The sequence below is a fragment of the Pieris brassicae genome, chromosome 1 (genome assembly GCF_905147105.1).
Source record: "Pieris brassicae chromosome 1, ilPieBrab1.1, whole genome shotgun sequence".
NCBI lineage: Eukaryota > Metazoa > Arthropoda > Insecta > Lepidoptera > Pieridae > Pieris > Pieris brassicae.
The window spans coordinates 22627678-22652115 of NC_059665.1; the positions used below are offsets into that span (position 1 = coordinate 22627678).

General features: G+C 35.0%; 2 protein-coding genes across 5 annotated transcripts in view; one reads left to right on the plus strand and one right to left on the minus strand.

Annotated features, from left to right (window-relative positions):
• Window position 1: 1 nt before the first annotated feature.
• On the minus strand, window positions 2–8875 carry LOC123714608 (mitochondrial 2-oxodicarboxylate carrier). The gene is made up of 4 exons (XM_045668953.1): window positions 8346–8875; window positions 7711–7983; window positions 3623–3804; window positions 2–598 (listed from the first exon to the last, which is right to left on the minus strand). Exons 1-4 carry the CDS (start codon window positions 8685–8687, stop codon window positions 466–468), a joined length of 930 nt encoding a protein of 309 aa, XP_045524909.1. The 5' UTR covers window positions 8688–8875; the 3' UTR covers window positions 2–465.
• A 147-nt stretch (window positions 8876–9022) lies between these two features.
• LOC123714798 (pecanex-like protein 1) overlaps window positions 9023–24438 on the plus strand; it is a 34091-nt gene continuing 18675 nt past the window's right edge. For 2 of the 4 annotated variants that reach the window (XM_045669325.1, XM_045669343.1), the window contains exons 1-14: window positions 9023–9517; window positions 9837–10003; window positions 10662–10792; window positions 10985–15396; window positions 16173–16337; window positions 16605–16749; window positions 17141–17307; window positions 18177–18333; window positions 18858–18983; window positions 19750–19866; window positions 20809–20961; window positions 21841–22037; window positions 22917–23086; window positions 23318–23476. In XM_045669325.1, coding sequence (XP_045525281.1) covers window positions 9365–9517; window positions 9837–10003; window positions 10662–10792; window positions 10985–15396; window positions 16173–16337; window positions 16605–16749; window positions 17141–17307; window positions 18177–18333; window positions 18858–18983; window positions 19750–19866; window positions 20809–20961; window positions 21841–22037; window positions 22917–23086; window positions 23318–23476 — 6419 coding nt within the window. In that variant the 5' untranslated portion in view covers window positions 9023–9364. The remainder of the gene's footprint in view (window positions 9518–9836; window positions 10004–10661; window positions 10793–10984; window positions 15397–16172; window positions 16338–16604; window positions 16750–17140; window positions 17308–18176; window positions 18334–18857; window positions 18984–19749; window positions 19867–20808; window positions 20962–21840; window positions 22038–22916; window positions 23087–23317; window positions 23477–24438) is intronic. The other 2 variants (XM_045669333.1, XM_045669352.1) reach the window with 1 other exon arrangement.

Here is a 24438-nt window from a genome sequence, read left to right on the forward strand (position 1 = left end):
GTTATAACAAATGCTAAATTATATTGCATACCTTTATTATTATTTATACAATGTACTTTCTAATATCTAAACAAAAAGTTTGGTTCTGGTACCTTTCATATTTTGTACATATAAAAAGTTACTACAAAGTAATTGGCTATGTCAAATATTCACTTTAGTAGGTAAGGCATTGTATCTCTTAAGCTATAATAAAAAAATGCTTGTTATATAAAATAATACAAAACAATCATATTTTATCCCTATATCATTATCGACTCATACCTTCTGACGATAATTTAGGTACTTTAATACATACCTATCGTTAATCTATCACAGCACATTTACTCACGATTTGTAATAAAAATATATACTTTCAATATGATCAACAATTATTTAAAAATAAATACCTTTACGTTTTTGTTTGTTTGGCAGTTGGTATTTTCCAAAGTAGTTTATTTACAAACAGTAATGATATATTTGAAACTGTTAAATATTTGGCTTACTGTCAAACTTATTTTCTAAGAAGTGATAGACATAGTCATACACAACCAACATTATTGCACCACCGGGGCCCAACCGAAGTACTTTCGGTAACAATCCTTTGTACAAAGCTCGAAAACTGAAAAAAAAATAAGTCTATCAGTTAGGGGTTGGGGTTTGAAATATTTAATTTTAGTTAAAAGTTGCAACAGAATGTCGTAATAAAAAATATTGGTATCACATTTATTTAATAAATAAATTATAATTATATTATTTAAATAGTATGCGATAATTGTCATGTAATATATAAAATTATAATTTAGATACAGGGAAGTATAAGAAGTAACTATTTACCTACATTTACTTATAATTGTAAATAGTTTCATGACGTATATTGGTCCACAACTATTTTAAGCGTGAATGCGTCAAAGTTCATGATATTTATAACTTCTCTACAATTATATACCTAATAAAAATAGATATTTCCTCGTTATTTACATTAATACATTATGTTTACAATTACATTTCCTTTTTAAATACATATGCTTTTTAAATTTACTTTGGATATAAAAATCCTCTTATTTCGAAGCAACAAAAATTTAAAAAGGTTGATATCGAAACATTAAAAATATAATTTATAGACACATTACATTCCCTATTAACCCTGAATTTCTCTTATAACAAATCTAACTATTAAGGTAAACAAATATAGATTTATAAAGGGCCTCAGGCCTCATTATCAGTGAACCGATAATCCTTGTTTTTCAGGTAATGGTGAGTTGTATTTTCAGTTACGAACGAACGAACGAATTTGGATATGTTCCAGAGAGAGTTGGAGAGGGTATTGCTACACGATGATAACACATTTTTTTTAGTGTGGGGACATTTTATTATATAAACAATATGTATATAATTTTGTTGTTAATAAGTCAATTTCATCTGTGGGTGAAGTAATATGGAACTCCTTTCCTTGTTATTGGACAGGTTTGGGTATCCAGTCCAGGTCCAGATATAAATGTACAAACCATAACTTATTTTATTTGTAAATGACTAACGTCCGGTAATTTGTTCGAGTTAGTTTCTAGCTATCATTTGAAATCCTTCAAAACTATTATAGTATTTTAATTTTATAATGAACGAATGATATATATAAAATATTATTTGTTAATTATATATTTTTAATTTAAAACTTAAACACAGTGTCAGCGTTATATACTTATATATATAAATTAATCAAGCCATTAATATGGTTGAACTTGAAAAAATTGAGTAAAATATATACGATAAAATGTTATTGTGAAACCTATTTAATCATTATCAGTAACAGATAAAGTCTGATAAGAGTAAAGTGAAAATAAATAGAGCTACATTGAGTTAAACAGTAGGCAGATATTTTAACCAGATATGTAATTAGTAACCTAGTCAAACACTGGCATTTCGCCAACGTATTTTAAAACAGTGGTAACTAATACAACGCAAAGCTACAGTAGAAACAGGAAAATTACCTACATATTTCAGATTATGTGTGACCGTTTTTGTTTTAGTGTAGGTGATAATGAACAAGACTAGACACACTTTGGGTCGCCGGCTCTAAGTGAGTTTAGTGTAATAACGAGGTTAATTAAATTCTAGGCCACAGATAGATAAGCAACTAATTAACTATACTGAATTCATGTTTGAGTTCAATTGAATAATAATTATGTTGAATTAATTTTTTATTTAAAATCTAGATATATTTTCATTTGTACTCCATTACATTAACTTAAAACGTAACTTGTCCTTTAAAAAAATTTTTATCTCTCATTCTCTTTTATTTTTTTATCTTTGATTATTAATCTTCTGTGTTTGTTTTGTTAGTAATATTTGTTATGTGTATATATGTTTTGATTTAAAGAAATTTATAACCCTAAAATGCAAATGGTGGCAAAATCTATTAAAGCTTAGGTTAAAAATATTTGCAACCTGACTATGTTGCAAATATCTTTAATCTGTGCCGTTGTCACAGTAACCGACTTACAGTATATGTATAGATTGTCACATAATATAAATACAGATTATAGCAGATACTAAACCCGCGTAGAATAAAAGCAAAAATTTAATAGGTATTACTATAAGTTGTATATTCGAATATTGATATTTGTATTTTCATTTATATCGGATTGTAGGATTTAGGAACACTCAATAATATTTTTATGGTTCAACACACTGAAAAATCTTTGAATATCCAAAAACAAACTACAGCGCATTAAAACCAGTGTCAAAAAGTCATTGGCCGCTCCTGGACCACGGACCCTGGGCCAGTGGGACCGGATAGAGGAGGCCCACGTACAACGGTGGACAAACCAAAACATTAAAAGTAATATTTTTTTAAAGTTTTTTAGTTAAGTTGAAAATATAGGCTATTGTTGTTGTTATAGGATTGAGTTAAGCTCACTGAATCGTTTAATAATGTCTTGCTATGTTAACTTTTAATTATCCAAGAAATATATATAAATATAAATCATCTGAGCTAATTGTTATGAAACTTAACGGCGTATGTTTTGTTTTCAAGAGGACTTTCTTTAAAGATCATTAAAGACATCATTCGTCTGTATATGATAACGTCTGTCGGGTCAACTAGTATAAATATGATACATTAACAGATTTACTTATCGTAACAATATTTTCCCTTGTATAATTCCCTATATCCCTGATGAATGGCAAACTTTTACTAATTTGCTAAGTACCACACATAAAACGTTAAATAATAAAATAAATCAGTTGTCGCTATAACCTTTTTAGGTCTGGACCTCAGTTACATGAACATTTGTCAATCTTAAAGGCACGTAGGTGATCAACCTCCTGTGCCTAACACACGTCGACTTTTTGGGTCTAAGGCAAGCCGGTTTCCTCACGATGTTTTCCTTCACCATTCCAGCGAATGTTGAATGCATACAGAAAGAAAGACCATTGGTGCACAGCCGGGGTTCGAACCTACGACCTTAGGGATGAGAGCCGCACGTTCAAGCCACTAGGCCAACAATGCTCAATACAACGTGTACTTATTAATACATAAATAATTTCTAAAGGCATAAGTAACGTAAAATTTGATAAATCATTCTAAAATGTTAGTACTGCCGGATAAAGGATTTTGTTTATCGTACAGTACAAATATAATACTCACCCTTCCTCCTTATAGACGAGACAAATTGCACCACTGGTCGAACTATATTTGATCACTCCAGGCACGGGCTGAGGACCTTGGATTCGACTCTTGGCAACATCAAAAGGTATATTCACACACGAACCTAAGACGCCTGACGTAAATCCTATTAGGACTTTCCGCCCAAACTCAAGAAGTGGATCCTGGAATATCAATGTTATAATGATGTTAAATATCGTTAATAATTCCCATCCTCCCTATTAAAAAATCCCGAGTATAAGTATCGTGGGTCCTGTGTTCGACTCCTAGCGTTACAATAAATGGTATTCTCGCTACAAATCTACTAAACTGCCAAAGAAATGTGTGCTAAATTGGGCGATAGTGTACAGGACTATTGCAAAATCATTTTATAATAATGTTGAACTCTCGTGAATTTACAATGGCGTCTCTATTTATCTAAACTAGATTATATAATGTAATTTTGTCTTTCGGCCCTTACTAATTATATTTTATTTAAGGTCCTTAGAGGTGTATATAATGCGGTAATGGTGTGGAGGTCCGTGTGCCAAATAATCACTCGGCGTGGTAAGATGTCGCAATTGCTTGCAATGAATTGAGCGCGTACAAATTTACTCAAAGAAAGGCCATTTATGCATGTCTTGCGCACCCTGAATATAGCATGTGAGACGGATACAGTTGCACACTGGCTAAATTCACAAGAATTGCATTGTTTATAATTCGTTATAAATAGGTGTGTTGTTTGTAAATGTTTTCTTGTTCTGTTTATATTAATTTTTAGTTTCATTTTTATATTAATAACTTTTCTATTGAATTAATATTAAGTTACTGTAAAAATATAAAATATTTGATAATAATAACTTATTAGTATGGACAACACAAAGAACACAGCATTAGATTTGTATTTATATTCGTCGAGTTAGGTTCTGAAGTGTAATATGAAATAAATTAATAAAATTAAAATACTGATATTTTAATTGTTAATTTTAAAAAGTCAACCGATATAAAAATGTCAAAGTATATATAAGGGTATTTAGCTGTTGTAGCTATTGACTACATACCAATACATTATGTATCACGAACGTGTTTAGTAACAGTAAACAGTTACTATATAATTGAAACAATATATACAACAATGCATTTATGCGTAACCTCAACATAGTGACGCGTTTAATGATTGTGCAGTATTCAATTATGATGTATGTCTAATGGAATATAGAATGAAATTATATGCTAATGAAATGTCCCTTATGGGTATAAATCAGACACATGCGCCATGTCGATATTTTCCATGTACAAAGCAAGCCGATCACCAACTTGTGTTGAGAAAAACGTTAAACGAATGCAATCTGAGGCAAAAAGTCGCAATACAGTTGGATTGTATACGTTGAAGTATAAGTTGTATCTAAAAATTAAATTTAGAACATAAGTTTTGACAACAGTCAACTGTCATATGACATATGCATACCTATGTACATATGGCTGATGATATAATTAATCAATCTAATTATTATTATTAAATAATTGTCACACCTATTAAAATTATCTTTTGTAATAATGAACAAATTAGTATCGATACTATTCAGTCTTTAATGGATTTTTCCTCAGCCACGTTTAGAGGTAAGAATCGGATGCGAAACTTGTGACTTACGTATGTCAAAATTCAATAAATTGAATTCGCTTAATTATCATCATTGCCGATATCAATATGTAGAAATTGTTTAGTAATTACAGGTAAACCATAATTACCAATGTTACATTATTCAATGAAAAACTTGCATCATTCGATAAGTTCTGGTTACGTTGGTAACTAGGCTATAGACTACTATAAAAGACCCAACAACTACAACTTTTTAGGTCTGAGCCTCTATCTGTTTCATAATCATTTGCTTTTTTCAGGCAAGTAGGTGATCTGCCTTCTGTGTCTGATAAACTCCGTTAATTTTAAGTCCAAGGCACGATGTATTTCTTTACCGTACGAGTTTTATAACATAGTTTTTATATGTTAATGAGAAATATTGTCAAATGAAACGTAAAGTATTCGAGTACGATAACACTTCGGGGCAAAGATGTTCTTATCGCTCCTCGCTATTGGTTCTGTGAAGATTAAATTATTGGTTTCATTTTTAAAACTGATAAAGTATTTAATTTGGAAAAAAAATTCTATCAAATTTAAACTAACTTGTATCTGACATTCTCAATAGCTACTAGAATGATATATATATTTATATATATCATTCTTCATTCTAGTATAATGATATATATCATTCTACTGTACGTGTGTACGTCACTGAACGCATTTTAAACGGCTGAACCGATTTGAATGGAATTTTTTGTATGCGTTTGGGAGGACAACGTCTGTCGGATAATCTAGTTTAAATATATCAAATAACCATTTTGGACTAATACATGCAAAACAACATATATATGTATATAAAATTCTCATGTTACAATGTTGGTCTTATTCAGTTCTGATAATATATGTCTGGACCTATTTTTTATACATTTAAATTATTAGCGTGGCCTAAAAGGTTTTATTTTTTACACATTCTTTTTTGTTATGATTTGGTATTAAAAATATATCTACACCTTAAATTTCCTGCCCCAACTCTAAAAATAGCGATATTAGTAATATAACAATATTTTTGGCAAAACGGTTGCAAGGCCTAGCTTTGTTAACAAGAGGAAATAAGTTTCCGCATTACAGCCGGTCCATGCCTCTACAGATATTACGTTATGTACGGACAGGCATATAATTTCGTAGTCAATGCTACGCAATTATATGACCTGGTCTGCCCATAAATATTGTTACATAAAAACTTTTTTTTTTAATATTATGGCAATAGTTTTAACTTTATGTCAGTTTCAAGCATTTCCTTTTTCAATTTTTTAATTATTTTGAATATGGAACACGTATATTATTTTAAAAACTTATTTCGATTTTGCGCGATATTCTTTCGTGTTCATTATCAAATCACCATATAGAATGGGATGTTAAAGAAAATAGGATTGCAGTGATCGCCTTGCACAAAGTGGTTATGGAGGTGTCGGTCGTAGGTATTCCAGACACTTCAAAGGCTGTTAGAACTAAAAAAAACCTTATCGCGATACTGCTAGGACTGTCGCATATTATAAAACAATTCCTGAAGCTCGGTGCTTATCGTCGATATACAGGACATGCCCTAAATAAATATTTGAAATATAAGAGAGTGGATCAGTCAACACGACATTTAGGTCAATCCGCAGGTGAAAAGCACAAAAATATCCTCTTTACTGATGAAAAAATATTCACGATTGAAGAACACTACAATGAGCAAATTGATAAAGTGTATGTTCTAAAGAAGCTGGTCCAAAAGGTACAGCATGGTCATCATCCTGTGTCTTATCAAGAAGGTGAAACTACAGCCAGATTTAAGATACAGTTGGATCATCTTGCGAAACCTTTCAGCAATCCACTTTTAAAAAATATACCGTGGACATCCCATCAGTACACTTCACGGACTTTCCTGCACCTGGTCACAAGGCACGAACTACCCAAGCCTGGCTTAAAACCAACGTTCTGGACTTTATATGAGCTCATATAGACCTCAACCTTTTAGACTTCAAATTGTGGTCAGTTTTAGGCGACATGGCCTGGTCTTAACGATGACATTGAGTCTCTTAAAAAGTCTTTCAGGTAGTAGCAAAATTTCCCTTGACAGTGCGTAAAGCCATAGATTCGTCTACTGTTGGTCTATAAATCAATTTGCAAAAGAAAACGCGCTCTCTGGGTTGATCTCTCTTGGGCCCAGTGGCGATATCGGAATAATGGTGGTGGGGCATCGGCAGCAGCTACTCTACATACGAGACGATCTAGGGAGCAATAAAGGATGCTCTTCATGCCGTTTACGTATACGTTTTTAATCTTAACGCTTTTATTCATAAACATCGAATCGATCTATTTGCACACTTAACATCAGGTGAGCCTTGTTTACTTTCTATTTCATTACAAAAAAATCTGCCTTTGTGTAAGTTTAATATTAAAGTCGAAGTATTTTGATGTATTGGCAATAGTAAAGCACTTAAACATTAAGTACAAGTGTAATTCGTACCTGGTATTCTGGCAAGTATCCTTTCACGCTGTGATAAAAGCCGAAGTAGACCATATTGAAGATGCCATTTCTGGCTATCGTCGCTGTCAATCCTTTATTAAGCCCCCTAAAGCCGAGACCACTTTCTCTTACTATCTCCCTAGTCACTGTCCAAGTGCTGGGGCTTTGCGTAGCCAGCTGCTTATTTGACTGAAGAGTCACTTTGACTACTTCGAACGGGTTCACTAACACCGCTTCAGTGATCCCTGCTCCTAAGCCGGCTAATGCAAATGTCTGAAAATATATAATGTACCTACATATACATTTACGTACGATACGGGTGTTAGTTTTTTAACCTTATTAAGTATTTTTTAAAGTATATGTAGTGACAATGACATTGACACTTATATTAATGTTAATATTACGTTTCATAATATTTTATTAAAATAAATAATGCAACTTTAAATACTACAAAATTAAGAACGCCTCGAAACGGACAAAATTCTTAAAATATGTAGATCAGATTGTAAGATAAAATTATAGATTAAAATGTATCTATCCACAATTTAAAGATTCAACAATGAATGGTATTTTAGTTGTTTAAATGTAAACATAAACATAAAATCAATTAAGGGAAAAATGAAATCAAAACTAACTAAAGGTGTTGGAGTCGGTGAGCCAAACATAAAAAATCGTTTATACTGTTCAAAGGTAACAAACTTCACAGCTCGTTTTGGAGTTTCTGCTAGAATTGGCGGTAATATTCCCTTCCAGAATGATAATAACCCCTCGTGCTGTTGCATTTTTTTCATACAGTCTATTATCCCTCGGTAATAATGTGGATCAGAGTGATGAATTTTTGTTGTTGTAGATTGCAATTGCAACCTTGTTTTTACGAGATCCAGTGGATGCATAATGCACACTTCAATAAATCCAGCACTACCTCCAGCTCCAACTTGCATAGCAGCTTGTTTCAAAATTGTTTCAATTTCAGGCATTTTTCAAAATAATTTTTTACTCAGACCGTCACTCAACACTCACTTGATAATTATTATATAAAGCTTTTTATCAAATAATTTTGCGCAAAGGTCGCGCGTTAATTTGAAAGTAATATAAAATTTCCCTATTTAGAACGTCAAAGCAAAACAAAAATACACGACGCGAACAATCGTGTTTACAGTCTGTGTTTTCTTGAACAACTAAAAGTAATTTAGGTTTTCCGTAATAGTTATCAAAGAAAATACCGGTTTTTTTGAACTCCCTAGTAATGTCAAACGCGATTATGATTTTGGCAATAAGAATGTCATTTTCAGATGAAGTGTCGAGTCAAATATCAAATTCGAATCGAGTGTTGTTTTGTAGGAATGTCGACTGTTTTTATGTTATTATATTAGAATCCCATTAAATATTAAAACAATGTTGTGTCTTTGACAAACCTTTCGAAAATAAGTAATTGTAACCCCGAGATATAAGCTTTATGCATATATTTCTGTAAAACACATGTCTGCAATTTTGTTATTGTGTGAACTATGAACGTCGTACAAAATGGCAGTAAAGAGGACAGAGTTTCTTTTCGACATGAGCTGATGTGAAATTATGTTTGAAATTGTGATATGTATAGTCTTGTGAGTGTCGACAGTCAGTCAAACGTGATTATGTGTCTCTAGTAATTAAAATGGGTTCACAAACATTGGAGATATTACGGCAGGGTATATGGGCATCTTTAACTGGGGGTTGGTTTTATGATCCCCATCAGAACTTATTTTGTAACACCGTACATTTGTACATATGGCTATTCCTCCTTTGCTTACCCTTCTCCGTATACCTGGTAAGTAGTTTCGCGGTGTTTGATGAAGCATTCATTACAAATAATCAGGTCAATGTTCTTTAAGTTTCCGCAGCTCGCGATTAGTCATTTGTTTTTACTAATAAATTACAAAACTTAAACTGGTTATGTGGCAGCTGTTCTAAAGCGATTTATTTCCTGAAGCTAAGTTTTTTTTAACTATAACTATTTAAAAAAAAATTATTGTAAACAAGGAAGTCTTAGTAAACAATAAGAAGCCTTAAATATATATATTATATAATATTATATTATTAAATATTACATTTGTTCAATATGTTTAATTTTAAACCTTTCATTACAGTACTTTCCACCAGCAAGTGTTGGTTGGGCAGTTTATTGTGTTCTAGTGGCTTTGGTCTTTACTGTCCTCAAGGTAATAAACCATGGCTTGCACCACATGTATGATACAAAGGAATTAATTGTTGTTGAAACAACAGATGAATCAGGCAACCCTACTGAGAATGCTGCGTAAGTAGTCCTCATATTTAATAGGAGTTTGTATATTAAAATGTTGTGTCTGTATCATATTTTTATAGCATTATCCAATCAGACAAACAATAGAGAAAAATGAAGCATAAAAATGTAAACTTAATTTTTACAAACATATGATTTAATGACCTGAATTCATTATCTAGCTTGACTATGCCTTTATTCATGATCATTGTGACAATGTAATATGTTAAAGTTATTAGTCTACAAATGCAAGTCTGCTATTGCTGTGGTAGGATTGTTTAGTGGTAGATTTATGCTTAGTGGTAGATTTATGCCTAGTGGTAGCTTAGTAGAGTAGTAGTGGTATTTTGCAGTCAATATTTGATATCCATGATATGTCTAAAAATGTATTTTGATGAATGTTGAATTCAGTTCATTTTTGTATCCTATGTATTTTTTAATTATGTTTTTAAATAAACACATTCTGTTACCTTCATATTGATATTATCATTCATAATATGTTATAACTATTATTAGACTAATATACTTTTTATGTATAAGCTACCACAAAATAACAATTTTGTAATGACTTAGTATATTAGTGTACCTCATATTAAAGTAATAGTGGATTAGATTCAGCTTTGCTCTAACCTGGCTTTGTTTGCACGTATTAAATATACTCACAATTGTTTAGTCTACTGCAATCCCGCAGGCCAGAGGAGGGTGTGGAAATGCAAACCTTAAGTGCAGCTGCTGTTCCTCCAAGTGACAATGACTCTGTTACTTCCCTTGAAACCTATCATAAACCAAATAACAGTACTATAGGTAAGTTGTATTTTTCTTCTGCCAATATTAGAAAAAATAATGAAGTAGTAACTTGGAGAAGTATATTATAATAGTTGAGTAAAACTGTGTAATTACCCCTTGTTCTGTGTTTTACTTTTAGTGTAACCTCACACCATCTTTTTACAATATAAAACAATTAGACAGATTTTTGACATGCTTATCGCATTTCAGATTTAAAAGTGGATGTTCACCGTAAGAATAGTTCGGAATCTAGCATGGAAGATAGTGCAATGTCTGGCAAACAGCTGGACCCAGTTGCTACAACTAAATCAGATTTGTGTCTTGCGCAGACAGCTGATGCTGGACCATCAAAATCTCGTCCAACTAGAAGTAGATCAAAATCTGGTCATAGGCGAGATATCCGAAGTAGACGTGGTGCACCTGGTAGAATTGATGAACTGGTTGCTGAAGAACATAGAAATTCCAGAGGTGATAAAAATCTACCTGTACATAATACGGATGAAGGCCCATTTGCTAAAGTCAGTCGTCGGTATCATGAGTGCCCTCACAGACGAGGCTCCAGCAATAGGGATTTCTTTAAAGAATGGCTTTACTTGGACGGCGACGAGGCGGCTGTTGGAGAACCATATCAATCCAAATTTGCTAGACAACTGAGTTCAGATTCCCGAGACAACTCGGAACCTAGTGTAGGACCACCTTCACCAAAGAAGAGACTGGCACAACGACGCAGATACACAAATTACCCAGATGAAAGTTGTACCAAGTCTGCTGTGGCCCTTGCAACTGCACAATCATCAAATATGCGAAGAAATTCCAACTCTACCATGTCTACTATACAGTTGCCGCTTCTTAATTCAACCGCGCAGCTAGTTTCACATATGAGGAGACACTCTAATAATGCTGATACTGGATTTTTCGCTAGTGTAGAGTTAGGTGAATATATGATGGTCAAAGCTGAAGCACCAGCTGAGACTGATAAAAGTAAGGGTAAGAGTCCGGGTGTTCGGAGAATCAAAAGTGCTGCTTTAGAAATTGGTTGTCCTCCCCCTAGTGTTTCCAATTTATCACCACATCCCAATAGTGCGGAAACCATTGGCGGACAAGTGCTTAAAAATCCAAAAAGTGCAGTTATACCACCTCCTAGCAAGTGTCTCACCCGTGGTCCCCACTTAAATTTATACCCCAAGAACGAAAATGGTGAAGGATGTAGTTATCCGTATTTAAATTACGGCTCAGAGATTGTTTATCCCATAGCGGAAATATCTGATGAAATGCAGACTTCCCAAAAGGAAACAGACTTAGATTCCAGCGGAGAAAGTTATAGTGATTATGAAGATGAAAAACAGTTTAGAGGATTTGACTGGGATGCAGAGCAATCATCTGCAATGCGTTCTAGTGATTCTGATTATGAGAACAATGGTTCGAGATCTCCCTTATTAGATAGACCTAATGATGTGCGAGTAGTTCGTACAAAAAATCAACATGATTGCAAGAAACATCCCTGTGATCGAATCCAAGTAGGAAAACACAATTCGGGCTGCCCAAGTGAAAAAAAGCCTACAAGACTGAAAAAATCTGCCAAATCAGATACCCGACACGAGGGTCAGGGGCATCCTTGTGATTGTAAATACAATGCAGATTATTTTGATAAGGCTAGTGCAAGTTCAAAAGATTTACTAATAGAAAAATCTAGTTTAGAATCAAATGACATAGGCGAACCATCGGAAAAAAGAGCAGAAGAGAAGCAGCCAGTGGAAAAAAAAGTATGGGACCACGATATATCTAATTCTAGCAGTAGTAGTGAGGAAAGAAAGGTTGAAAATAACGTTGAGAAACAACCGCCAGAAACGGAAGAGTCGCAACTTACTTGCGATAGTAATAAGAGCGCTGATGATAAGAGTGTATATAGCATTGAATGGCTATTTGAAGAAACAGATTCAAAACAAATAGCGTCCAACGGTAGTGTTTATACTGAAGAAGTAATATGTAAAAAACTTGGAGCTTTAGGAGAAACTTCTACAAATGTTCCAAAAAATTTAGGCGCAATACCAAAGCAGGTTAAAAACTTAGCGCGTTCCCGAGCGTCATCACAAAAGGAGAACAAGAAGCGAGATTTTAAGAAAGAAAAATTTGATGAAAATGAAGATAGGTTACTAATGGATGCTGTTGAGGCGCAAGTTGCTTTAGTACAGGGATTAGAATGTTTATTCGCTGCGACAAACGCAAACACTGTCGTAATGCCAACGCCACATAGAGAAGATGGTCGTCGGCGAAGTCACCGACAAAGTGGACGAATTGAAAGAGAAGTTTCCTACAAAACCAGAAAAAGATCGATAGAAGAAGTTGCACAAACATCTACAAATACACTACTTCCGACTTCAATGCCATTATTAGCTGCCTTTCTCAATTCAAGAGTAGAATTTTTGCCGTGCTGCAATGAAAATAATACTCCTTCAGTTGAAACCCAACCTATAGAAGAAGGTCCAAGATTGCGACCTTTAATGGATAGAAATCATAGAAATCGAGTGCGTAAAGTAAAACGTTCCACCAGGCAACGAAATAATTCTTCACAAAATGATGAGAAAAAAGAAAAACCTTCAATCACAGAACAAGGCAATTCCGGCACAGTTCATTTCGCGAAGTCATTCGATGACACTACAGACGGGGCTATACATTGTTTTATGGATGAATATGGCAACTGGATGTCATATACTTTCGATAAAAATGGTTGCGCCCGAACGCAGGCTCTTCCAATTCCGTTGCCAGGTAATGAAGATGCACCAAGAATTAAGGAAATCAAACCGGAAGATAACACTGAAACAGCGGGTGGAAGCTGCGGTTCCTTAGAATCAGAGGCAGGAACTACTGAAAATACAAAACCAAAACGTGGTGACAGTGTCGACCATAGTTCTTCCAATCAAGGCAGCAATAACCCACTCCTATCAAGTAATAATAATGTATCTGCAATCGTCCCAATAAACACAAATACCACAAATAAAAGGTTTTATGTGTTTGATGGTGGAACTCGTTCTCATTTAGAACAGGCAAGGTCGCCCGTGGCTTACGTCACCGACAGTCTGCTTGAAGAAATTGAGAATGAAAGGCAGAATCGAATGGGACTCCCCAGCATGCATATCAATTACTTAATGAACCAACAGCGAGCGCAACAAATGAACGCTCAATATGACGCACAATTTCCGAGTTTGATACAATCGTTAAACCATGAATTAAATGAACAAATAAATGTTAGTAAATTGTGTAAAATGATGGACGAAATAAAAAAGAGCAACCAGCCAAAAACAAAGAGTTATTACAAATTTAAATTCTCTAAAACTTTTGAAGTTAAAGTGACGATGGACCGTTTAAAGTTATTAGCTTTATTTGATAGAAATTTAACGTTCAAAGAGACCTTTGTGTCGATAATGCTGGCGATAGCGGTCGCAGTTTTGGGATCAATGGTTTTGAATTTAGGATTTTACAAGGATATATACGCGTTCTGGTTTTGTTTTATAATGGCTGGGAGTCAATATTCGTTACTGAAAAGTGTTCAACCAGATTCTGCGTCGCCGGTCCACGGTTTTAATAAGATGGTTGTGTTCTCTCGGCCTGTATATTTTTGCCTTTGTACAGCGATACTCTACGCTGTGAGTAGTAATCTCAATGATGACGATCACACGCGAAGTGAACGAAGCACAGATACACCGTTGTCAATATATGGCTTAGAATTAAATGAAAGAGATTGCCTTTACGTTGTTCAAGAGATCTTATCGAAGTTCCTACTATTTTTTCCTTTAGCGTTTAGTTTGGGATTGTTTCCCCAAGTCAATACATTTCTTATGTACTTACTAGAACAAATTGACATGCACGTGTTTGGAGGAAACGCAACTAGCAGCTTGAGCGCTGCCGTGTATTGTGTGATGCGTTCGCTAGCCGCTGTAGGAACATTGTATGGCTTCGCCTACAGTGGCTTGATAGAAGGCAAAAAATCGCAGCATCAGAAACATAACATACTAATATCGATATTTTGCGGCCTGCTAGTGCCCATAGCGTATCATTTGAGTCGTAGCGCAAGTGACTATAGCCTTATATGGAATTTAATTAAGAAACACTTATTACCGCCAGAATTATATATAGTACACAATCCAGAGTGTTCGCCAGAGAACGATAAAACTGAACCAAATACCATGACAGAGGAGAAGAAGAATAATTCCGAAAGTAACATTTCAAAACAGATCTCAGTCGGTAGTTCGGCGTCGAAAATAAACTTTAGTTCGGAAACAAATATCTCGAGAACGCACAAACGCTCCCAAGCGTCTAGTGTTAGTTCACTGAAGTTGGATCCTAAAGGAGATACCACGAATTCCACTTCATCTCTCAAAGTAGACCCGCCAACTGAAAACGATGATAAGACGCGCGATTCCAATACTTTAAATTCCAATACGAATAAGCCGGAATTGGATAAATCGGATGAGGATATGGAAGATCCATTGCCGAAGAAGTTACAAGAGACGGTTAACGCAAGGTTAAAGAATGATGTAATAGTGTGTACGTTCCTGGGAATTTTGGTGTTCGGACTTCACTGTACGACCGTATTCACTACGTTGAAACCACAGCTTAATACAGTGAGTATTTTGTGTTTATTAAACAAGTGGAACTACGAGACATTTACTGATAATAATTATTCATGTTATTTATTTATATAAAACAAAAAACAGTTATATTGAAAATATACCCAAAGATACATAATGGATGAAATAAACAACAGGAAATCAATAAAAATGATTACGTAATACCTAATTCGGCTGTGTTGTGTGTTGGTGTGAAAGTGTGTGTACGTGAAGATGTGTATGATGTGTTCCTGAGGCAGTCGCTTGTAAAAATATTTAATATTATCCCACAAGACGAGACTGAACCATGACTCCCGTGTGATAAAATCCAATACATTTTTGACAAACGGGAGTCAGTATAGCGCCAAGTGCCGTGTCTGAATCTCACCCTTAATCTATGATTTTGGTGAGCATTATTTACTAAACTTCACATATATAATGCTACATCTACAGCATATATTCCAAGCTATGTTTTCTTTAATACATTTGTCATGTATGGTAAATATTTTATGCAAAAAAAGTCATTCATTTATTTCAATTAGGCTTAATAAAAAGGAACTTTTGATAGTCGCAAAGTCAAAATTTTTCAAAATAATTATGATATTTAGCAAAAAATTACTTTAAAACAGTAGATTAGGTATCACATATTTTACATACAAATGAAAACTATATATATTTAAATAGAACTTTGATCTAGTAGGATTAACAAAGTACAGAGAAGAAGATAGAAGAAGTTCACGATCGCGTATACGCATAGTAGGAACTGATTTAAATCAATTAAATTATTTTAGGTCTTATGGATAATAGTTGGTAGCCTAGGCTGGGTTCTGCATTACCTAACTCCACAATTGCGTAAGCAACAACCTTGGCTGTGTCTAGCGGGTCCAGTGTTAAAACAACACGAATATGCGCAGTTTGAAGTGACAGAGCCAGCTCGGCTTATGATTTTCGAGAAGGTCAGTAATTTTTGAGGCAGGAGACACTTTCAATTCCCGAATGCTCGCGAGTGCGTTGCCAGCCTTTTCAGAATTAGTACGCTCTTTACTTAAAGGACCCTAAGTCGAATTTGTTCGCAAATACTTGGTGGGCAGCTGGTTCCTCATAGCGTCGGCAAAAACTGCCTTAAGTTTACTCCTTAAGTTGTGGTACGGGTGGAATTTCGTATTTTGCCTTGACGCCTGCTCAATCTGCTTGAGTGCTGTCAAACATGAACATCTTTTCAGATATTCGTGTATCTGTGTTTTCTCGAGCGGAACCTGCTATTTCCCGCGGTGGTGATTGCGGCGACGACGCAGGATGCGCCAGCCATTGCTGAAAAGTATGGGGACGCGTTGGGCGCGCTTATTATAAGCGTATGCGCATTGAAATGTGAGTCAAGTTTTATCATAGACATTTTATCATCGCATGGACATTTTACTAGATTTTTGGTTATTTAATATTATATTAATAAATATAGCCTATGTTTAAATAATAGATTTGTTTTAACTCTATAATTAACAACTCGCGAACAACAAAATAGTAAATGCGGAATCAATAAATACTGACTGCGGGTGACAATAACTTCGACGATTGAATCGCCACGCTTATTAATTTAGGAAAGTATTCTAATGGTATAGGCATTGATAATTGGTCGGGTAGTTTTTGAGTTTAATCTTTTTTAACATACAAATATTTGTAACAGTAAAAAAAATATTTCGCTACAATCTTCGTAGGTCTGGGCAAATTTTTTTTAAATAGTTTATATTCATAATTCTTCTAGGTCTCAGAAACGCATATTCAGACCCCGAAAGTCAATACCTGATCATCGTGTTTGCGGTGCTTCTCTTTCAATTAGACCTTGGCTCTCAGAAGGTCTCGGAGACTTTTTTAGTAGACTATTTCATTATGGCCATCATTTTTAACAAGTTCTACGAGTTTTTGTTGAAGGTAAGATTCTAGTTTATGTTCACGTGTGTGTATATATATAAATTTAAGAAATGTGTTAAAGAAAAGCTGTGTAAAAAGGCTTACTACAAAGTTAACGATTATCTAGTTGATAAAAGGGCCTGGGACTAGTGCTAGACAGGCTGCTTCTAATTGATTTGTTATAAAATAAGTGGTGTTTGATCATTTGCTATTTTAAAGTTTTTTTACGCCGACTTTTTATCTCGGCCTGCATCCTCTGTCTTTGACGATGTGTAGGTATGTCTACTTATTTAAATTTAATGACGTGGAATAAGTTATACTTGTATCTTATGTTCCATAACATATTTTATTTTTATAAATAAAATAACGTGTGTGTACATGCATTAGAAGTTATACTCCTTTGGCGTAACAAGATATTGTTTTTTTTAAATTAACTTTTTCGTTTTCTACGTTTGTAGAAAAAACTATATTACAATAGGGAAATGTAATACAGTTAAAGTCTTATTATAACACATTATCTAGTTAAATAAGGTTTATTTAAATAACACAAATAAAATGTTGACTGTAGCTAACTACAGGGTGTCGGTTTTTTGTGAGGGTGCGCGCGCATCGTAGAAATTTACTTTCAATTTTCCCTAACGGGCCAAAAGAAGTATAACTTCAAAAATAAATAATATTTAAATGAAAATAACCTTTATTCGAGTACTAGATTAGATTATTATATTTGTTTTGTTTTTTTTATATGTATAATTCTGTATATTATGGTAACGGAGTGCAAATAAATAAATAAACAACAACAAGATTCGAATGCACGACCATTTGGTTGATAATCTATAATATGCCTAGTTTATAATTTTTTATCCGACTTGAAAAACTGATTTTTTTTTCAGGTACAATTCGTTGTGACCTATATAGCCCCGTGGCAGATAACATGGGGTAGCGCGTTTCATGCGTTTGCGCAGCCATTTTCCGTACCTCATTCGGCGATGTTGTTTCTTCAAGCTGCGCTATCAGCTTTATTGTCATCACCGCTCACTCCTGCTTTGGGTATGTATATTTTCTCTTTTTGGCTGTGCATAAACATTTTTTGACTCTCTTTAGGCGTTGTTTTCTCTTATGTTGTTATCAAGTTTATCTATTTTTATTTTATATTGTATTTTTACCGCAAAACATAAAAAAATAATTACGTTTTAGAAAAAAAATGATTTTTAGGTTTTTCCGTGCAATTTTTCCAATATTTATCTCCATAAAACATTCCGAAGAGTTTAAGGAATCGGAAGAAAAAAATAATCCAATTCGTCCAGCCGTCTTCGTGATTTGCGCTTAGCAACATATATTGCGATTCGTTTTTATTTATATATATTTTATAGTTTTTATTTATGCATGCAGATACAAAAAAATAATAATCATTATGATGCTATTAATAACATATAGGTATAGGAAAAATATATAAACAATAGGAGTATTTTCTAAAATATTATTATTTACATTTTAATTCATAAAATTCTAAAAAAAATGAAGAATATTAAAAAAAAAATGTAGCCTTTTATAAGGTGTAAATGTTTTTACAGGTAGCGCAATATTCATGACATCATACGTTCGGCCTGTTAAGTTCTGGGAGAGAGATTACAACACGAAGCGAGTGGATCAAAGCAACACGAGACTTTCGTCACAGCTTGAAAGGAATCTTGGGGCTGGTGAGTAAATTTAAGTATTATACGGCTTAAACATATTAATAAAACAAGAAAAATAAGATTTTTATTTATTTATTTACGAGAAATTTTAACAATTGAAAATCGTATTATTTTTGGGTTAAATTTTATATTTTATTAATTATGTAAAAAATCACCATTAGATTATGTATGACTACAGACTATATTTATTTCCGGAATATAAAAAAAATCATGTCTCTGTAAGCCGGAAACTAATGTTTGAAACTTGCTTATACTGATGTAAATTGGCTTAGTGGTGAACGTATACCATATCATCCTGTACTCTTCCCATACCTGAAGCAGAGTTTTATCATCGAACGTCTAATTACGAATTTTCATCCATATCACCTCGACGTCTGTCAGTCCATAACTGAGCGTTTTTAAAGCAGTTTTTGTCGTACATCTGGAACAGCTGCGTTTTCATGTCCTATAACCCCTAGAGCGGGCAGAGGGGAGTCCAAAGAGTCTCCATCGCGTTCGGTCTTGAGCCTCGTATTTTACGTTGCTCCTAGTCTTTCCAAATCCTCGCCTCAGCTGGCTGCTGTGGTATTTCCGAACCAATTCGGCCATAGCAATATTATTATTGAGGTACTTCGAGAAGAGAGCGTGCCAATTCTTAAAACACTCGCGAGTCCTCTAGCATTGAGTTGGGCGATGATGTTTTAACATCATAAAAAAAAACTTTCCGATACAAGTACGTACTACAGTGATTTGTTTCTACGTTTTTACTTAATTTTCATTTTTTTTTCAGATGACAATAATCTAAATTCAATATTTTACGAGCATTTGACGCGTTCCTTGCAACACTACCTCTGCGGTGATCTGATGCTTGGGAGATGGGGTATTGTTCAGCAAGGCGATTGTTTTGGTGAGATATCCTTATATATTTGAATATTTGGTGTGTGTTAACCTTTTAGAACTGGGCCTCAGTTTTCTGTGTCTGTTCCGTCATCATATCTAAGGCAAGTAGGTGATCAACCTTCTGCGCTTGACACACTCCGGCGACTTTTTGGGTCTAAGGCACGTCGGTTTCCTCACGGTGTTTTGCTCCACCCTATGAGTGAGAGTTAAAATGAGCAAAAAGTACATCCCCAGGGATGAAAGTGGCACGTTGACACTACTAGCCCAACACTGCTCCTGTGTACAAACAGACATAATATAGGAGTCATTACAAAATTTCTGGATTAGATGGAATTTGATGATTTTTTAGGTCTTTGTTCAAGTAGATTCCAGAATTGTTTATATTTACAATCAAATTCTTTATTAATTTAATTTTAAAAAAATAAGATGGCAAAATCTTATATCGGTATCTGAGGTGATGGCAAGATGTCAATATATCCTACTCTAAAAACCTTCTGAAACCTGGCCACTTAGAAGAAAAGGCGAGATTTCTCTCCTTATTCTGCGACGACGGTATTTGGCGTATTCGCTACAAAGAAGAACTTCATAACATCCATGACGATGCCAACATCGTTTTTTCATTCATAAAGTGTAACAGGCGCAAGTGGTTGGGACATCTACACCGAATGACGGACGATAGAACCCCAAGGTCCTTACTTAACTTACAACCCGGTGACAAGAGAAAAACCCTGTAGACCGCGGCGACGTTGGTGGGGCGGAGTCGTCAAAGACCTCAAAACAATAGGGGTTCAAAGTTGGCGCAGCAAGCATTGGATTGATTGCTTTGGCGAAGTGTGTATGAGGCGCACATGGGGCTGTATAGCCATGGATGATGATGATGAAAAATTAATAAATTCATGTCCCAACATATTGTACTAAAATTGTATATAGTTTATGATTTTTTTTTCAGTATTAGCATCTGATTATCTAAACTGCCTGGTGCATATCGTTGAAATGGGTAATGGGCTGGTCTCCTTCCAACTCCGAGGTCTGGAGTTTCGCGGGACTTATTGCCAGCAACGTGAAGTTGAAGCTATTTCCGAAGGACCAGAGGAGAATAGTGGTGAGTTTTCCTCGTAACTGGTTGCGAAAAAGATTATTGTTTATAAAATACGATGAATGAATTATAAATGGTGTTCACAATTATTGTTTTTGTGTGAGACTGAAGGATTTCCATTACTTAATTAATTTTCCTTTGTATATATAAAAGTCATATCAAGATTATTTAAGACCGGTATAGCTTTTGTAAAAATCGTCAAAACCAGTTCAGCAGTTTATAAGATAGAAGCGTCTACGAATTACTAGATATTTATAACATAAAAAACTCTCTCTCTCTCTCTCCCTCTCTTAAGTACTCCTAAAATTTTTAAATAAAAATAATTTACATTATTTTTTATCTGTACTATTTAATTTCTTATTAGCAAGAGGAGGCGTTTACCTACGGAGAGGTTATTGCCAATTAATGTATAATAAGTGAATATATATCTTCGGCCATAAATAGTAGTAGTAATACTCGAAAGTGAACTAATAAACGCATGGCCAATCAGACTCTAGAAGATAAACCACTCCTTATATGGAAATTGTATTCGTTTTACCAACAAAATGAGATAATTAGTACTGAATAAATTCAACTAATCAATAAAGCTTCTTATAAATTTGTTCTAAATCCTTGTGATTGATTTGCTCCAGTTTAAACAATTAGTATGACCCAAAAACTTAGTGATTAAAAAGAGTGGCGAAATGTTTTAATGCTAGTTCCTGTTGACCCGCTCTTCGCGCTTGCCTCGGTACGAACGAACGATCTACGAACTGTTAGTAAATGTTAATTTAGAATCAATTTAATATCTTGTCTGTTGAGGTTTATAAGTGTACTAGGTAACCAAGTATGGATAAAGTTATTTTGAGTTTGACTTCGACAATGGGTTAATTTTACATTAATTAGACGGCGTCTGTGGTGGCCGCTGGGTTTGTGGGGGTCGAGTGCTGTCCCCTGGTTCATGGTGGACCCTCCGTTGGCTCGCCTGGCAGCTGGCGACCTCGAGATATGTCCTGGAAGGTTACTCTGTGACGGACAACAGTGCTGTCTCCATGCTGCAGGTGTTTGACTTTAGGAAGGTGTTACTCACGTATTACGTTAAGGTAAGTTGAAACTACCCGCATTTATTTACAACATTTTCCTCGTTTTCAGATTTTTTTAGGCTTTTATATAATTTGGGTTTTGGGTTAAAATATTATCTACCTACCCGACAAAACATCACCTACAAAATAGTATTTTTTTTAACCTACCCTCGCGTCAAATATTAAGTTGACGCGACAGATTCGAATTGGCGATAGCAATAGCACACTTCGACCAAGATGCGTACACGCAACACACCGAACCGCGTGGCTTATAATCACACCAAGCTCGTGGTATTGACAAAAAAGACTTTTACGAGGCCACGACAAGTCTTAATGGATAGCGGGTAGAAAACCGTCTTCACTGGGGAAGGTGTTGAGCTTTATTTCGTACTTCGGTCACTCCAGGAGCTTTCGTCCTGCGCTTAAGGCGATTAACCACCCGGGACGGCCCAGGCTGAGGTCCGAGTCTCGCAGCAGTCGCTTGCGCTAGTCGCGGGAAAACAGCCCAAGCTGGTAAAGGCCCTTAAGGCCAACAATGAGAGTCCATTCAAAAAAAGCTCGTGGAACTCGCTAGCTAGACAGACGTCTGTGATTGCCCTCCAGGTCGTCTGCTCGTGCATCTCAGCTCCGTAGCTGTTCTTGACCGATGTCCCGCGTCCTCCCTACGGTTTAACGTTAGGGTACCTCATATTGGACGTACTTTCTGTATTATAAAGCATTTTCTTCACGACAATTGAGTTAATTTCTCAACACGCCTTTACATTTATAACATATTAGTATAAAGTTTTGTTCACTTTCTGTGTAAAATCGATCTGATCATATTATCTTTTTGTAGTGTATTGAAGTAAAAACAATCGTTTCATTCAAAGCCCCATTTCTTACAAATTTATTTATTTCCAGAGTATAATCTTCTACACGATACAGTCGGGTAAGCTGGAGGAGTGGCTGTCGTCTCCGGAACTGAATGAGGCCCTCAGACCGATGACGGAGAGGTCCTTTGTCGACCTGGATCCCATTTTCAACGTCAATCTCGATGAAGACTACGATTTCAGAGCCTGTGGGATCACTAGGTTTGATTGGTTTTGTTACATTTGGTATATTTTTTTATTCTGTTACATGGAAAAGATATCGCTTGTTTTTAAGTTTTTTTTTTTAAATAGGGGGCAAACGGGCAGGAGGCTCACCTGATGTGATGCCCATGGACACTCAATGCCACAGGACTCGCGAGTGTGTTACCGGCCTTTTTCGCACTTTTTACCGTGAAGGACACGTGACACCAGAATCGTTTATGTTAATTTCAGGAGTAGATTCATAGCGGTGTACCAGGAGTGGATCGCGCACTGCGGGGCGAGACGGGGCGCGGCCTGGAGACGAGATCCTTCTCTGCTGACTCTGTGTTTCGCCCTCAGCTTATTGGGGAGGCGGGCCTTGGCTGCAGCTCAGCATCTTTCTGCTTCCAGGTAATGTATAAAATTTGAATAAATAGTTCGAGGAAGAAGCTGTATCTATATAAATCTGTCTAAATATATGTTTTTTATTTAGTGTAAGTGTTAAAACTAAAAATTAATAAAAAATGTGTGCGTGTGCACACGTAAGATGTAAAACTTCTTTATGACCTTATTGTTCGAAAAATGTTCTACTATATGCAACTTTACAAAAGTTGGTTAAATAAAGTTACTACTACTAAGATAATTACAAAATGTCATTAATTGTAATAGAATAATTACTATCATTGTTATCATTATATATTTTTTTTATTATTATTCATGGCTTCAAATCTCTTCGAATCAACCGTGGTAGGGACAAGAAAAAGGTGATAAGAAGAATACGTAACGGAAAACTGTGACGCGTAACCGAAAAATGTGACAGTAACATTTTTTCAAGCGCCGATGAAGAAGTTTTCACTTCAAAAATCATATATATTACGAAAAAACATGTAGACAAAACCAAAACAAGAAAACGCAAATTTAAAGTAAATAAATTAATAAAGTTACCGATTTATATCGTGTAATAGTCAAAATGTAGAGGTTTTTATTAATAACATATTGTTACGAGGACGGGTCGACTGCAATGTTTCTAGATTTTTCCACTAGTTAGAGGACTTTTCAGCAGGCTGTAATATGATTTCTGACCGTTTCAGGAGAGGGTCAATCACATATTAGAAAATTGTAATTTCCATAATGTTACCCTAGTTTTCAGGAAGCTGAAACCTTTTTTCAGTCGGTTTCAGAACATGTGTAGTCGATTGGTGCAGTTTTCAGGCCTAGGTATACCCCTTTGATGGAGGAATATTCTAGACCGAACTTTCTAGGTGTGAGACAAGGACGAAATGATACGAGAGAGAGAGAGAGAGAAGATCAGAACTTTCTCGAAACTAGACTGAGCACTCTAGAACGCCGTACGACAAGGACGGAGCAACGTG